Source organism: Neomonachus schauinslandi, chromosome 4, assembly GCF_002201575.2.
Source record: "Neomonachus schauinslandi chromosome 4, ASM220157v2, whole genome shotgun sequence".
In the NCBI taxonomy this organism is placed as follows: Eukaryota; Metazoa; Chordata; class Mammalia; order Carnivora; family Phocidae; genus Neomonachus; species Neomonachus schauinslandi.
Genome location: NC_058406.1, coordinates 89,996,860 through 90,014,023, shown reverse-complemented (window position 1 = coordinate 90,014,023; position 17,164 = coordinate 89,996,860). Strand labels below are relative to the sequence as shown.

Here is a 17,164-nt window from a genome sequence, read left to right as displayed (position 1 = left end):
TTAGTGCACCTTACAAAGTTCAATCCGAAAATTTATGATGATATAGTACTTCTGACTCTGCACATACCTGTTCACTTTTGCAGAGTTTTTCTATATTAGGCTTGAATTTATTCATGCAATCTTCTGCTAAGTTAAGATGGACAACTTGCTGAAAAACAAAAGAAATCAATCGCTTAAATCATTTTAATTTCTTTTTGTGCAACTGATAGTATTAAACTTGTGAGATAGGCCTGAAGGAAATTATGAGCTGAGGTGGAAAGGAGGTACCATGTAAAGCAAGGAAAGTAGCTCAAGAAAAAGGAAAAAGTGAGAATTAACATGGTCCACAGGGAATAATCAACAGACAGCAAAAAATAGAAGGGCTGAATATATGTTTAAGAGTACTGAAAAAGAAGGTTAGAAAAATAAAAAGCTAAGTCCTGAAAGTCCAGCAGAAAAAAGTTTTTGGATTTATATTATTGGTTTTTTTTTTTTTTTTAAAGATTTCATTTATATTTGACAGAGAGACACAGTGAGGGAGGGAACACAAGCAGGGGGAGTGGGAGAGGGAGAAGCAGGCTTCCTGCGGAGCAGGGAGCCTGATGTGGGGCTCGATCCCAGGACCCCGGGATCATGACCTGAGCTGAAGGCAGACGCTTAACGACTGAGCCACCCAGGCGCCCCTATTATTGGTTCTTGATTAGGGTGCTATACGATAAAAAATGAGTTAAGACTATTTAGATAATGACTCATAGGAAAGACTGATACAGCAAAAAGAACAGTTTACCTGCCAACACGCTTAACTGCTCTTAACTACTAAGATGTAACTATTAAAGAACCAAGTAGAATAACAACTGCTGGTTAATACAATGTTGAATTTTCTTATTAAGTTGATAAATACAAAATTCTCTGGCTATTGAAGACAAAGATATAAAAAGCTAACGCTGGATTTGGATGAATCTAGATTACATACAGAGAACACTATTGAGAAGCTTAGATTTTTGGAATATTTCTCAGACCTAGAGTAAAATTTTAGAGGATAACTAACACCAAGTATTCCATGACACCCACTACTAAACCTCACTATAGAACTGGAAGGACTAATAAACTAAAAATGATAAAGTATCTCATATACAATACTTACCTTAGTAATCTGTTTACGGAAATGAGGCATCTTTTTCATCAATTGGGCAAGAGCACTAAGCGATGTCTAGAAAAAAAAGTCAAACATTTTTAAAGCAAACTTATAATTCAGGTATTCTATATAACAATTTTTGTAGTTTCTTATTTTTTTTAAAGATTTATTTTATTTATTTGAGAGAGAGAGCGCATGCGAGTGCATGCCCAGAGTGGGGGGCAGAGGGAGAGTCTTAAGCAGATTCCATGCTGAGTGTGGAGCACGAAGTAGGACTCAATCTCACGACCCTGAGATCACGACCTGAGCTAAAACCAAGAATTGGACGCTTAACTGACTGTGTCACCCAGGCGCCCCTCTATATAACAATTTTTTAAATCCCGTAGTTTTATTGCCAATTTTCTAAATATTTGGCAAATTAAAAAAAAATAAATCCAAGAGACTTTCAGTTTCAGTCACAATAAAGTAGCCGATATCAAAATTATTCTCCCCCCATAAACAAAAACAGAACTGGACAAAATAAATAAGCCAACAGTTCTCAGGCAATGGATAAGAAAAAGAGCTCACAGCTAAGATACTTGAACAAAAGAAAGCACAGGTGATCCTTGCACTCACCCTGGCTTTTCCCTGGGACACTTTCCAAAACACAGTGAAAGGAAGTAGAATTCAAGTAAAAAGCACTAGTCTCTCTGGGCAGAGGAAAAAGAGATCAGAGTTTGGGGCTGGTGAGGTAGGGCCTGGGGGGCAAGGTGCTAGAGAGAAAGAGCCAGTCAGTTGCAACATAATTCAAAGATAAAACTCAAAGAGGTATTGCCTTTGGATCCCTGGCTGCGTGTGTAAAGGGCAAAACTCTTAAAGGCCTAGCATGGAACAACTGCTGGGTGGCTAAATGCTAGACAGAGATTTCAGAGGGGTCTTAGTGCTAAGAAAATACTGGTATTCTTTGATCCAAAGAAGAGAGTGCCAAGTGAACATCCCAGACATTCAGTACTAGGACTGTCTTTGGACCAAGTGCAAAAGGAAAATACACTCACCATAACAACACCTGGCATGAAGTCTCAACAGAATTAAGGTTATTTATCAGCAAATTAAATGCCTGCCAGAACAGAAATCAATACTCTTTGCAGAGAGAACATCATCTAGTGCCTCTGCAATATGTTATCTGCAATGTCTAACATACACTAAAATATTACTGGTCATGTAAGACAGAAAAAAGTGGTCAATACCAAAGTTATAAAATAAGTCAATAAACACAGACCCAAGACAAAGAAGATGTGGTATATATACACAACAGAATATTATTCAGACATAAAAAAGAATGACATCTTGCCATTTGCAACAACATGGATGGATCTAGAGAGTCTAATGCTAGTGAAATAAGTCAGTCAGAAAAAGACAAATACCATATGGATTTCACTCATGTGGAATCTAAGAAACAAAACAAATGAACAGAGAATAAAAGAGATAAACCAAAAAGCAGACTCTTAACTACAGGGAACAAACTGATGGTTACAAAAGGGTAGGTGGGTAGGGGGATGGGTGAAATAGGTGATGGGGATTAAGAATGTACTTATCATGACGAACACTGAGTAATGTATGGAACTGTCGACTCACTATATTTTATACCTAAAACTAATATAACACTGTATGTTAACTATACTGGAATTAAAAAAAAAAAAAAAGAGGTTGACCCAAGACAATCTAGATGTTGGAAGTTAACAAACAAGAAATTAAAAAATAACACATTTATGTTAAAGAAAACAGGAAAAGATGGAATACATGGATGAAAAGATATAGTATTTCAACAGAAAATTAGAATTTATTTTAAAACTTCAATGTCTTAGAACTAAATGCAATATTAGAAATTAAAAATACAAAAAAAAGAGAAAGAAATTAAAAATACAGTGATTCTCCTACATTGCTGGCGGGACTATAAAATGGTATAGCCACAACAGTATGGAATCTTCTTATAAAGTTAAACATACATTTTACTATATAACCCTGCAATCCCTTTTTTTTTCCTCAAAGGTTTTATCAATTTATTTGAGAGACAGAGCACACAAGCGAAGGGAAGAGGTAGAGAGAGAAGGAGGCTCCTCGCTGAGCAGGGAGCCCAACGTGGGGCTTGATCCCAGGGTCCCGTGATTATGGCCTGAGCTGAAGGCAGACGCTTAACAGACTGAGCCACCCAAGTGCCCTCCAGCAATCCCACTCTTAATTATTTACCCAAGTGAATGAAAACATCTGTTTACACAAAACCTGAATGTTTTATAGTGGCTTTATTCATAATTGCCAACAACCTGAAAAAAAAGTATTCAGCAACTGAGCCACCCAGGTGCCCCCAAAAATAACATCTTAAGTTTATAAACATATGTTGAGTAAAATATATAACAACAATAGCACAAAAGATGAAGGGGGTAAATGCAGCTAAACTGTTATAAGGTTGAATTATTCAGGACATGGAAAATTATAGTCTACTTTAAGGTAGACTATAATAATGATACGTTTTGGGGTGCCTGGGTGGCTCAGTTGGTTGAGCACCCGACTCTATTTTAGCTTAGGTCATGATCTCAACGTTGTGAGATCAAGCCCCGAGTTGGGCTCCTCGAGCTCAGTGCAGAGTCTGCTTGAGATTCTTCCTCTCCTTCTGCCCCTCCCCCGCTTGCACATGCCTCTCTCTAAATAAATAAATAAAGTCTTAAAAAAAAAAAAAAAGGAATATTACAGGGACTTATTTCTCATAAACCTGGAATCAAATATCCTAAGCAAAATATTAGCAAAGAGATTCAGTGATATAGGAAAAGGATAATGCATCAAGACCGGTGCAACTTATTCCAGGAATGTATGGTTGGTTTGTTATCATATTAACAGAAAAAAGGAGAAAAAAAATAATTTCAATAGATGCATGTGATGAAATCCAACACCTATTCTGATTACAAAAACCAAAACCACAACCTGTTTTGCAAATTAAGAATAGAAGGGGTAATCCAGATAAAGGATGTATCAAGGGGCGCCTGGGTGGCTCAGTCAGTTGAGCATCCAACTCTTGATTTCGGTTCACATCATGATCTCAGGGTCATGTGATGGAGCCCTGCACTGGGCTCCACTCTGGGTGTGGAGCCTACTTGGGATTCTCTCTCTCCCTTGCCCTCTGCCTGCCCTGCCCACCCTTGTGCTCTCTCTCTCTCTCTCAGAAAAAAAAGAAAAAGAAAAAAAAGGATGTATCTAAAATAACCTAAGTCTAACACAACACTCAGTGGTATAATATCAAACATGTTTCTCCTGGGGGAATGTGACAAGGATATCCTCTATCATCAATTCTATGCTACATTATAGAGCTAGGAAATATTAACAACTAAGAAAACTATTTTAAAATGTATAAAGATTGGAAAGGATCAGGCTAAATTTTCTTTATTCACAGATGATATTATTGTGTAATATTTTGGAATGATGGAAATGTTCTCTATCTTGATTTAGGTGGTGGTTCCAAATATATATATAAAATAGTTACTCAGTACTCACTTAAGATTTGTGCACTTAGGTAAATTACACCTTGAAATAAAAAAAATCTAGCAAAAATGCACTGATGACATTGGCTAAATGGCTTTTTAAAAATAAACTCAATGAAGCAAGAGAGACAAAATTGTTGGGACTAGATAATGGGTACATGGGAGTTCATTTTCTCTACTTTTGTGTATGTTATAAATTTCCCAAAATGGAATATTAAAAAGATAAAATAAAAATTTTAACACATTTTAAAATTCACCATCATTATTTTGAGTGTTAAATAAAAGTCTTACCTTTCCTTCTGTTGCTTTCTTCGTTGATGAAATTTCCTTCATTAGTTTGGGAATTTCCCTGTCAAATTTAAGAAAATTCTTTAGATTTCTGAGGTGTTACTCTTTACAGAAATATTCTAAGATTATAAAATTTACTTTCATGTACTTAGTGCCTAAAAAATATGGAATAAAAATTAAAATGGGTTCACATACTCTAATACAACTGCAATATGCCGATGTCGAATTCTGACCCAGAGGTCATCATCTTCTTCAAGGATTGCCTCCTTTTCCTTCCCATCTGTTTTGTATCTACAAGTAGACAGAAATATAAATCTTTTGGATTATCCCCCACCAAAAGTAGAAGAAACATTTTTACAATCAATAATTTTAAGACACAACTCAAGAAATTAAACAATACATACATTCAACCCAGTATTTTAGGATGATAATGAATACCTACTTTAATTAAGGCATATTGCTTGCTATCCTTACATTAAAAATCAAAGTGCTATGTCTACCAAGACGTTTTTGCTTTCAAATATTAGGGTTTAGCTCAGCAAAATGTTATTTTATGGAACAAAAATTCAACATTCTACAATCAACTCTAAGAACAAGACTAAATTTATATTAACAACGTCTTCTAATTGCTTAAAATACTATTTTGATGTGTTCATAACCATCAGCACAACTATCAAACACTCATTAAGAACAGAAATGTCACCTCCAATGTAGCCTATTAAATACTGAAGGTGTTTCAGAGTTAACATTTTCATAAACATGTATCCAAGTAAATAAATTCATAAACATGTATCACCTGTTTCTATATTCTTCCCTAATCCTACAACCACACGTCCTTTGAAGAATGGGAAAGGAAATGAGAAAACAAATGTAGTCATAAAAAATTGTGATTGCTTTCATGAGTACTACTGACGTAAGAAGCAATTCATTATTCATAAATACAATACATACAGTAGAAAAAAGATCTTTTCATCTATCAAGCGTTCATGAAATTACTCAAAATGGGCTTCCTGACTGCCTCCCCAAATGTAATTTCTCCCTTCTCTTTTTATGCAGATAGCCTCCTTCCATCTGTGGAGCTAAGGAGATTCAATCACCCCTGCAACTCTCAATTTCCTGAGCCAAGATTAGGAAGGACAGCTTTGAACTTTCCCAACTCTAGATTACAGACAATAAATGTAGATTTCTACTGTATGAGTACAATCACTTTCCTAACTCCCAAAATTACAGGCCCCACCTATAAAACCATTTACCTATGCAGTCTTAAGTGCAGATAGCCAAATGAAGAATGACTGTGCTTAACCAGAACACACTAAGGACAGAAGCAGCCCATTTGCCATTTAAAAATGCCACTTTGTACTTACATAACATCTTTAACCTTTGATTTATACACAAAGATTAAGGCAGCAAGCCTAACAATACTAAAAGATGATGACAACTCCATTTTAAGAGTACATTTAAAGAGATCACCAAGATAAAAAATAGAATATGGATACTCAGAATTTCCTGCTTTGTAATGTTTCCAATTAACAATTGTAATGGAGCACAAACCATAGGGAGTTCAAGCTTCCATCTTATCTCTGGACTTTGCTGATTCATAATAGAGAGTATTGCTGGGTTTTTTTACTTATTTATTTATTTATTTATTATTATTATTTTTTAAAGATTTTATTTATTTATTTGAGAGAGAGAGAATGAGAGACAGAGAGCATGAGAGGGAGGAGGGTCAGAGGGAGAAGCAGACTCCCCGCCGAGCAGGGAGCCCGATGTGGGACCCGATCCCGGGACTCCAGGATCATGACCTGAGCCGAAGGCAGTCGCTTAACCAACTGAGCCACCCAGGCGCCCCTGGCTTTTTTTTTTTTTAAATAAGTCTCTCCCTTACTCTTAAAAAAATTAAACTTACTTTCCTTGCCAGCAAACATAGGGAGATAATTTTTTTTTTAAGTAGGTTCCATGCCCAGCACAGAGCCATTGCAATGAGGGGCTTGAAGGGAGATTTAATATTTTATTTATTTATTTTTGGAGAGGGAGGGGCAAAAAGAGGGAGAGAATCTTAAAGCAGGCTCCACACCCAGAGCGGACCCCAACATGGGGCCTGATCTGACCTGAGCTGAAATCAACAGTTGGGACGTTTTAACCGACTGAGCCACCCAGGCGTCCCGAGAGATAAATACTTTAAATAGTAGGTTAGAAATGTCTGACATGTATGTCTACGGTCTGGAACCAAAGGATTTAGCGTCCATCAGTTTAATTCTTTTTTTCTTTTTTTTTTTTTTTAGTTTAATTTTTTTCTAAATCTCTTGAGCAATGCAGGTTTAGAGACCTAAAGGACAAGAGAGATAAATAGTATCTCTTCTGAAAATTCTGAATAAACTGCTTGAAACTACTTTTGTATTAGAAAAAATAGCAATACTGATTTCTCTATGTCACCAGACATTAATATAAACTACACAGAGAAAAATTCAGAAGACAGGATTTGACCAGAATGCAAATAAACATACAAGAGAAAATACATAAATACAATACATACAGTAGAAAAAAGATCTTTTCATCTATTAAAATTACTAAATTAATTTAAACATAAAATTTCAGAAAAATGACTAATTTTCCTTTTCACCACTATTCTTAAACAGTAAATCATAGATGAAAAATGCCAATTTGGGGGCGCCTGGGTGGCTCAGATGGTTAAGCGTCTGCCTTCGGCTCAGGTCATGATCCCAGCGTCCTGGGATCGAGTCCCGCATCGGGCTCCCTGCTCCTTGGGAGCCTGCTTATCCCTCTGCCTCTCTCTCTCTCTCTGTCTCTCATGAATAAATAAATAAAATCTTAAAAAAAAAAAAAAAAATGCCAATTTGGACTTAAGGGATTATGATATCGACATGTAAATATATAGATGTATGTACACCTATATACACTCATAATGATTCACAATAATACAGTAAAATGGTTCCTTGATAGAAAAGTTATTTCACTTTTCATTTAGCTCTCTATTTGGCATTACTTTTAAAGTAAATATGCTTATATCAGAGTTAAGAGGTACCAAATTAGCAACATTATGCCTATTCTCAATAGTTATCCTATTCAGTTTTCTAGTCTTCTAATCTTCTTAAATAAAATCACACACTTTTGCGTGTGTGATTCAGAATAATTAGAGCCTAACAGCCTAACAAGTTTGAATATAGTTTCTACTTCACTAAATATAGTCATGGGCCTGGTACTTACTCTTAACATAAGCAAAAAGTCCAAATTCCACCTGTTTAAATGTAGCTTTGTTATAGACATAGTTAAGGAAGCAACCATACCAAAAGAAGCTTCAAAGCAGTCAAATTACCCATTAACTTACAAGGTCAAGATATTTTTAATACGTTCTGATTATAGGGTAAGAGGATGATAAAGTTTCTGAATATCAAATTACAGGGGCTTTCGATTTCTGGTGCCTACACGAATCATTAAATGCTCATATCCTATATATCCTGTTTGTATATGCCCCTTATATGCCCTTCAAGTTATACTTGCTTGTATGTATCATTCTCAATTGGCAGTAGATCATATGCCATTGCCTGAAAGGTCAGTTCATGCAGGACAGTGGACACAGGATCAAAGCCACGATCAATTATTATGAGCTGGGAATGAGTTTTACCCTGGAATAACAAGATAAAATTATCTTCAGAAACGTCAATTTCTTTGTATGAACACCTTATTAATATCTCAGAAAACAAAAGCAGACTTTTCCTAAGTTCTGTCTCATTCTTAAGAACGTGAAGTTCTATTAAAATAGAAAAATCAGAGTAGCACAGTAAGGGAAAAAAAAACAAGACTACAAAAACGAAAGCTTTCATAATTAGATTAAGGGGCTATATTCAATAAAACAATATTGTGAAAATTCATTTTAAAAAAGTAACATTTGCCTTGTGCTAAAATTCATTTTTTTAGGAATTCAGCTCCATAAACCCTAAAACTGATATAAATTATGAACAGTAGTTACTACTAAAGCTCTAAGCACATGTGCTAAGCAAAAAATAAGTTACAGCAACCCTGTGAGGCAGGTATTATTATCTCCATTTGATGAGGGCATTAAAGCTTAAAATTCAGTAACTTGCCCAAATCACATAGCTAGTAAGTGGCAGGATGGAGATTCCAACCCAGGTCAGTTTCACTCCATACCTGTGCTCTTAACTGTTATGCTATTTAAAAAGATTATATTGATGCCAACTAAGATGGCAAATCAAAATGAAAGCCTTGTTATTAATTCACAAACAGCACTAATCATTAAACAGTGAATAATAGTGCTGGGAAAAGTATTGTTACTATCAGTATCTTTCATACTTCATTTCAGAAAGTAATAAATTCTTTGAATTATTATTTAAAGCAGTAAGAAATAACCACAACTCCACGCAAGTAATGAATCACTAAATTCTGCCCCTGAAACTAATACTACACTATATGTTAACTTGAATTTAAATAAGATCTTGCAAGAAAAATAAATAACTACAAACTCATTAAACAAACATTTCCTATTTATTTACATATATGAGACATAGGTAAATTAAGATAGACCTTTAAAAAAATGTTTAATTAACAATTTACTCATTTAAACTCATTTGAGCCAGTATGGTACAGTGGTTAAAAGCACAGCTTCTGGAATAACATAGATCCAGGTATGAGTCCAGTCTTGACCATTATCTTGCTGTTAAGACTTTGGACAAACTGTTTTAACTTGTTAGTATCTCAGTATTCCCATTTGTAAAACAAAATATAACCACAACCTCTGCTGTAGAAGATTATTGTAAAGATTTAATGTAATAACACCATAATACATTTAGTACCTAGCACTTAGTAAGCTTTCAATACATCTAAGTTATAAGTCCTCAAAAAGACAAATAAGAAAAAGATAGTACAATATAAGTGTTATATCAAGGGTTGGGGTTATGACAATATGTGGAAGGAAGTCATTTGACCTGAAGAGTCAGGAAATGCTTCAGAAAGGAGGTGACACTTCATCATGTCCTTAAATGAAAGAAAAGTATCAAGTATCTGAAGGATGTATAATTTCCCAGGCAGAAAAATGGAAAGGACAAGTTTGTTTTTCGTGGATTTTGCCTTTTTTTCCCCCACTGAAGTTATGAAGGACAAAAGGATATTTACTAACATACTGATCATGTATCTCTTCCCTCATTCAACATACATTTATTGACTATTACTATGCTACACACTGAGCCACATTGAGCTTACTTCAAAACCCATATCAAAACTGTTTTCCTAACTACAACCAGAACAGCTTTCACCAGACCACTAGTAACTTTTAGAGTTCTAAACTAACATTACATCTAAGCTTACACCCGCCCACTCCAGTGCAGTTGTTTGTGAATTTCCCTTTTTCATTATGCCTCTGCCAAAGAATCTGGTTATCTAAGCAACAAAGTCCCTCTTTCATAATGTTGTACTTATTCTTTAAGTTAAAGAGCCTCTTCCTCTGGGGTGCCTTCCAAGATTCCAGTTAGAAAAAGATTAAGCCCCTGCCTATACTCCCATTACATTCCCATTACATTCTATGTATTATTCTTTTCATTCCACTTACTAAAAACACTGTATCAGTCATTTCCTTGCCCTTCTCCTCTTAGTTCTAAATTAGCAACAATTTCTTCCATTCATTTCATATGGCTCTCTAGACCCCTGGCCCCACCTCCTTCAGTCTCCTCAGACTCTTCATTCTCCAACCCAAGCCTCAATGCTGGTATTCTCCAGGTCCCAACCTTAGTCTCTGATTACTTTATACTATCTTCTTAAGATAAATAACAGCTGCCATTTATTAAACTCCTGTATGTGCCAGACATGTTAATTCACCTAATCTTCATACCAACCAAGCAAGCTATGTTTATCTCATCCATTTTATAGACGAAAATACAACTCAAAGTAGATAATTTGTGCAAAGTCAGAGCTAGTAATAACAAGAATAGCTATATTTATTGTTTACTCAGTAGTACGCATCATTATAAGAACTTTAAAAGTAGTAACTCCTTTAACCCTCTACTTTATAAAATAGATATTCTTATTATCCTCATTTTACAGATAAAAAAATTTAGGCACAGAGAAGCTACATAATTTGCCCAAACTGACATATCTATGAATTAAATGGCAGAGCCAGGCTTTGGACACAGTGCTTACTTCAAAACCCATATCAAAAAAAACAAAAACAAAAACAAACAAAAAAACCAAAATCATATCTTCCCCACAAAACCTCACTATTAAGCTTTCAGCTACCATCTACGTTAATGATTCCCAAATTAGTACTGGACAATGAACAATAGTTTTTTTGCTTTGTGAAGAGATAAGACAGACTTTGTGCATAATCACTATTTGCCTTTTATACATTACCTTTATTAGGCTCTTTTCGTCAATCTTGTAGTAGTTTTCAAGTTTTTTTTCAACAAGCTGGGCAAGCTTACTGGCATTATCTAGAGGTTTGCTGAAAGTGAAAAAAATGTTCAAACAATTATCTTTCTTTCAAAACATGTTACAATATCATAAAGCTGAATTCTAAAATTAAACCATGTAACAATTTATTAATTTAAAAGAGTTTATAAACACAGAGAAGTTCTATACCAATTTGTATGGATTTTACAAATGTAAATCTTATATGTGCTTCAGATTTTCTTAATGTAAAGAAAATAATATAAATAAAATTGCAGTTCCCTTTATTTCCTTCCCAATTCCTAGGCTTCTCTTCTACCTCTACCCAACCCCCAATTGCAACCACTATCATGAATTCAGTGTGTATTCTTCCTATCAATACTGTTATATATATTTACTATTTTATATGTTTAATAGTAGTATATTTATATATGTGCTTGAGACCTATGTTGACACATATATATCAAATTTATTCATTTTATTTCTATATAGTATTCCATCATATAATTATACTGGATTCTATGTATTCATTCCCTTAAGGATAGACAGACATTTAAGTCATTCTCAATTTTATACTATTTCAAAAAACACTGAAACAAATATTTTGTAAATAAATCTCCATGTACATTTCTCTACTCTAAAAGTATAACTGCCGAGTCATAAAGTACATTTTTTACTTTTTTAGATATTAGCATATTACTCTCCAAATCAGTTGATTAATTATCCTTCCCACTAGCAGTGTGAGATTTCCCGTGTTCTCTAACCTCTAATCAGTTTTCCAATATAATCTTTTGCATAAAATCTTATATATCCCTCTCTACTAAAATGATAAAATCATAGTCTGAATTACATCTTCATGACCAGTGGCATTAGTATAACTTTTGGGTCTACAAGAAAAATGCTGGAAAACGCTCCTCAATTAGCCCACCAACCTCAAAAATGGAGGGTCTCATTGTGAGGCCTTCAAAGAGTAAAAGACTCTTTAGGTTTAATACCTTAAAAATAAATAAAGCAGCAACTATAAAGAATAATTTATTACACATTTTGCTTTAAAATATTTTCAAAAGGAAGTAATTTTATGTTTGAATCATACTTTAACAGTCCATAAGATATAAAGGAATGCTTTGAGAAAGTACAAGTAGGATTCTATTCTATTTTTTTTTAAAGATTTTAATTATTCACTTGACAGAGAGAGACACAGCGAGAGAGGGAACACAAGCAACGGGAGTGGGAGAGAGAGAAGCAGACCTCCCACCGGGCAGGGAGCCCGACGCGGGGCTCGATCCCAGGACCCCGGGATCATGACCTGAGCCAAAGGCAGACGCTTAACGACTGAGCCACCCAGGTGCCCCTACAAGTAGGATTTTAAAAGCCTGGATTATTCGTTAACTATTGCAGTAACTCAAAACAGGTCCACTGGTGAGCTTTTAAATTATTAATTGGTTATATTTACTCATCCTGAACAGAGTCAACACCAAGAACAGAAACTTGAACAGCAACTGAACTCTAGCAGAAGACAAACCACTTAGCTCTGTTCCCCTGAGTTCAGAATGTAATTAGTACATCACCTATAAGAAAAAGAAAGTTTTCAATACCTGATGTATGTATGAGTAGAGCTTATTAGGTAGCATCTGAATTAAGGAGAATTGCTATATTTTTCTAAGTAATTAATAGATTTTTTAAGTGGTTAACAGTAATGCAACTTAAAGTATCACATGAATTTGAAATTAAACAGTTTAGCCAAGTAACCTGATCAATGCCAAAGTTCAAATTAAAGAAAGTTCTAAAAGAGAAATGAGTGATAATACTTATTATTTGTACACTACATCAAAAACTAATGATGTGGGGTGCCTGGGTGGCTCAGATGGTTAAGCGTCTACTTTCGGCTCAGGTCATGATCCCAGGGTCCTGGGATCAAGCCCCACATCGGGCTCCTGGCTCAGCGGGGAGCCTGCTTCTCCCTTTCCCTTCCCTCTGCCTCTCCCCCTGTTCATGCTCTCTCTCTATCTCTGTGTCTCAAATGAATAAATAAAATCTTAAAAAAAAAAACCAAACACAACTAATGATGTACTGTATGGTGACTAACATAACAGAATAAAAAATAAAAAATAGGGGCGCCTGGGTGGCTCAGTTGGTTCAGCGACTGCCTTCGGCTCAGGTCATGATCCTGGAGTCCCGGGATTGAGTCCCGCATCGGGCTCCCTGCTCGGCAGGGAGTCTGCTTCTCCCTCTGACCCTCCCCCCTCTCATGTGCTCTCTCTCATTCTCTCTCTCTCAAATAAATAAATAAAATCTTTAAAAAAATAAAATAAAATAAAAATACTTATTAGTTGTACCACAGTATATTTACTACTATCATTTTACTGGTGCCATGCACTATTCTGAATGCTTTACAGAGTTCTAACAACTTTTTAAGATGGGTATTATTATCATTCCCATTTCATAGATAAGGAAACTGAGGGCAGAAGGGTCACACAGCTAGCAATTAGCAGAGATTAAAATCCAAGCTGCCTGGTTACACACAACACAGAGGACTCTCAGAACATAATGTTGAATAAAGAAGCCAGAAACAAAAAATATCACATGATTCCATTTTTACCAAGTTCAACATCAAGCAAAACTAAAATGTGTTAGAAGTCAGCAGTGACCTCTGGGGAGGAGAGGGGGCTGGTGATCAAGGGGGCTCATGAGCAGAACCTCTGAGATGTCATCTATGTTCTATTTCTTGACCTTGGTGGGGTCAGCAGGATATGTTCACTTAGAACATATCCGTACAGTCGTACGGATATGACAAGGTACAGTCATTCATTTTTCTGAACATAACACATAACCAACAGCAGCAGGCTGAATGTGGACTGAAATTTAACCATAGCTAATTCACTTATGTCTGTGTTGCTCAAAGTCTTGGCTGTTGTATTAACTTCCCAAAAAGCACTTCTCATAGTACACTATCATACCACGGTAGATAATATTATCTGTTCAAAAATACTGCCCTGGGGTGCCTGGATAGCTCAATCGGTTAAGAGTTTATCAAGCCATACACATATAATTTATGCACTTCACATACACAAGAATTTATCAAGCCATACACATATAATTTATGCACTTCACAGTAAATTTTATTTTTAAAAAGCAAATAAAGGTACACAGTATTAAAGTCAAACTTTATTCTTAAAAAAAACCAAAACCCAATAATCTATTTAAAATAGCCACTGGAATTAGAGGGAGACCTGGGTGGCTCAGTCGGGTTTGGTGTCTGCCTTCAGCTCAGGTCATGATCCCAGGGTCCTGGGATAGAGCCCAGCATGAGGCTCTCTGCTCAGCGGGGAGCCTGCTTCTCCCTCTGCCTGCCACTCCCCCTGCTTGTGCTCTCCCTCTCCGACAAATAAATAAATAAATAAATAAATAAATAAATAAATAAATAAATAAAATCTTAAATAAATACATACATACATACTTTGACACTAAAACCACTATTCAGATAATATGGCCATTCAAATTTGGTGAAAATTTAACAAAACATTAATTGTAAGACTGTATGTATTCTCTATATGACAATAAAGACATTTCCCCTAAGCATTCCTTAAACTCATGAAAGTGTTTGCAAATCATACCAAATTTAAGCACTGAAATTTAGTAACAGAGGCTATTAGTTGCTCTGAAATTTCAACCTTAAACTTTAAATCTCCTATATATACAGCATAATTTTAGATGGAAAATAAACTGCAAACCAATAAACACAAGCACAGAGACATTACTTACCTCTACACTGGAGATCAAATAGAAAGCATAACATATACAGACACTATTGAGTGTCTTACCTTTTGTATCTTACTCCAGGATTTTCATCCAGGGTAGCGCACACTGTAACTATCTGCTCAGCCATTTCTTCCATAATGGCATCTTTTCCATTTGCATTACTAGGGTCTGGACTGTAACAGTAATAGAATGCATCTGGTACATCAAGAGTATAAACCTAAGTTAGGCCGAAAAAAAAAAAGGTCACACTGTCAATTTGGTGACTTAATGAAAAAAAAATCAATCAAGAAAAATGCAGCTATTATTTGGACATCAAAAGAAATTACTTGCACTAACCATGCTGTTTCCTGAGACCACTGTGTCTTTACCTTATCAACTCTCATTTTCTCTCTGTCCTCTTGATTTCATCCTTATTTCTTTTCTCACTCTCCTTTCCTGCTTAGTCTACCTCTCTCCTTCAATTCTTGTTTCATATACAGGTTGTACTGTTTGTTTTTCACTGTGCAACAGATGAAGGAATCTGAGGTAGTCAAACTAAAATAAAAATCTAATACCTAGCACAAATACAACAAAGCCAAAATTGGTCTATATATTTGACATACATTAAAAATCTTAATCCTTTAGAGAATAACCTAGAAATTTTCCATAGTTGAGATGTTTCTTCAATTCTTTAGCTTATATTCTTCATGTCCTTAAAATAGAAACATATTTTCCAAAAACACAGTATTGTGGCAGACATAGTAATTGGTCTAACCACAGATACACTGAAACCTCAAAGATACATTTATTCAACTAACAAAAGCATTTACTTATGTACAAAGAACTGGATTAGAGATTTACTGTTATTGTGTTACTTGAAGAGTACAAAGGAAGAAGCTCTCTAACTGGGTTAGAGAAGCTCTCTAACCAATTTTTATTGTTTTTTTTTTTTTTTAAAACAATGATAGCAATCCCGCTTAGCCTAGGATAATGTATTGAGTGTAAAAGTAGGTATGTAATAAATATTATAGGTTAACTATTGAATTATGAATAAGCTTCCTTGCGAGTTTCCTTTCACCGTACAGTCATTCATTTTTCTGAACATAACACATAACCAACAGCAGCAGGCTGAATGTGGACTGAAATTTAACCATAGCTAATTCACTTATGTCTGTGTTGCTCAAAGTCTTGGCTGTTGTATTAACTTCCCAAAAAGCACTTCTCATAGTACACTATCATACCACGGTAGATAACATTATCTGTTCAAAAATACTGCCCTGGGGTGCCTGGATAGCTCAATCGGTTAAGAGTCCAACTCGATTTGGCTCAGGTCATGATCTCAGGTTGTGAGATCTCTGCACTGAGTGTGGAGCCTCCTTCAGATTCTCTCTCTCTCCCTCTGCTGCTCCAACATCCCCACTCTCTATCTCTTTCTCTCAACAAACAAAAAATACTGCCCTTCCCTAAAGGGCTTCTCACTCACTCAGCCTTGGCTATGGTCATTGGAATATGAGTAGAAGTGACTCTCCACAAAAGCTTTAAAAGCCATTGTGCGTATGTGGGTGGGGGGAGCCATTGTGTGACTCCACCATTTCTCTTTTCCCTCTGCTATGTCTCAGACAAGGGCTGTTCCTTCAGCTTCAGTCCTGGAATGAAGAGAATATAGAGCAAAGCCCCAGGCAAACCACAATGGATAATAACATGAATGAGAAATAAACTTGGCTGTTGTAATGTACTGAGATTTAGGGAGTTGTTACCACAGTTTAAATTCATCTAAGCTATCTAATACTCCAATGAACCAAAGAGAATTTTGGAGCTGGTTTTTATTCTACACTCACATTTCTTTCCTTCCTCCTCCTCTTCTCCACTTTTCATCACCACCATTACATGTTCCTTTAGACTATCACTGAATACTTTCTTCAACTTTATGACCCATAATCAGCTCCTTAAAGACTCTCTCGACCCGTACCACTTCCATCTACTTTTCTTGCTAATCTATAGCTGGTTTAGCTCTATTTCTACCTAGACACCATCTAGTACCCTCTCTGCTAACTACACCAGACTCTTTGTACTCCCTAAGGTCCACTGTAATCAAACTCCC

General features: G+C 35.6%; 1 protein-coding gene across 3 annotated transcripts in view; it reads right to left on the bottom strand.

Annotated features, from left to right (window-relative positions):
- STXBP3 (syntaxin binding protein 3) overlaps window positions 1-17,164 on the bottom strand; it is a 52,441-nt gene that overhangs the window by 9,962 nt on the left and 25,315 nt on the right. For 2 of the 3 annotated variants that reach the window (XM_021690086.2, XM_021690088.2), the window contains 8 exons: window positions 15,147-15,301; window positions 11,290-11,380; window positions 8,431-8,555; window positions 5,708-5,746; window positions 5,107-5,202; window positions 4,915-4,972; window positions 1,124-1,189; window positions 68-148 (listed from right to left, as the gene is read on the bottom strand). In XM_021690086.2, coding sequence (XP_021545761.1) covers window positions 68-148; window positions 1,124-1,189; window positions 4,915-4,972; window positions 5,107-5,202; window positions 5,708-5,746; window positions 8,431-8,555; window positions 11,290-11,380; window positions 15,147-15,301 — 711 coding nt within the window. The remainder of the gene's footprint in view (window positions 1-67; window positions 149-1,123; window positions 1,190-4,914; window positions 4,973-5,106; window positions 5,203-5,707; window positions 5,747-8,430; window positions 8,556-11,289; window positions 11,381-15,146; window positions 15,302-17,164) is intronic. The other variant, XM_021690087.2, reaches the window with a different exon arrangement.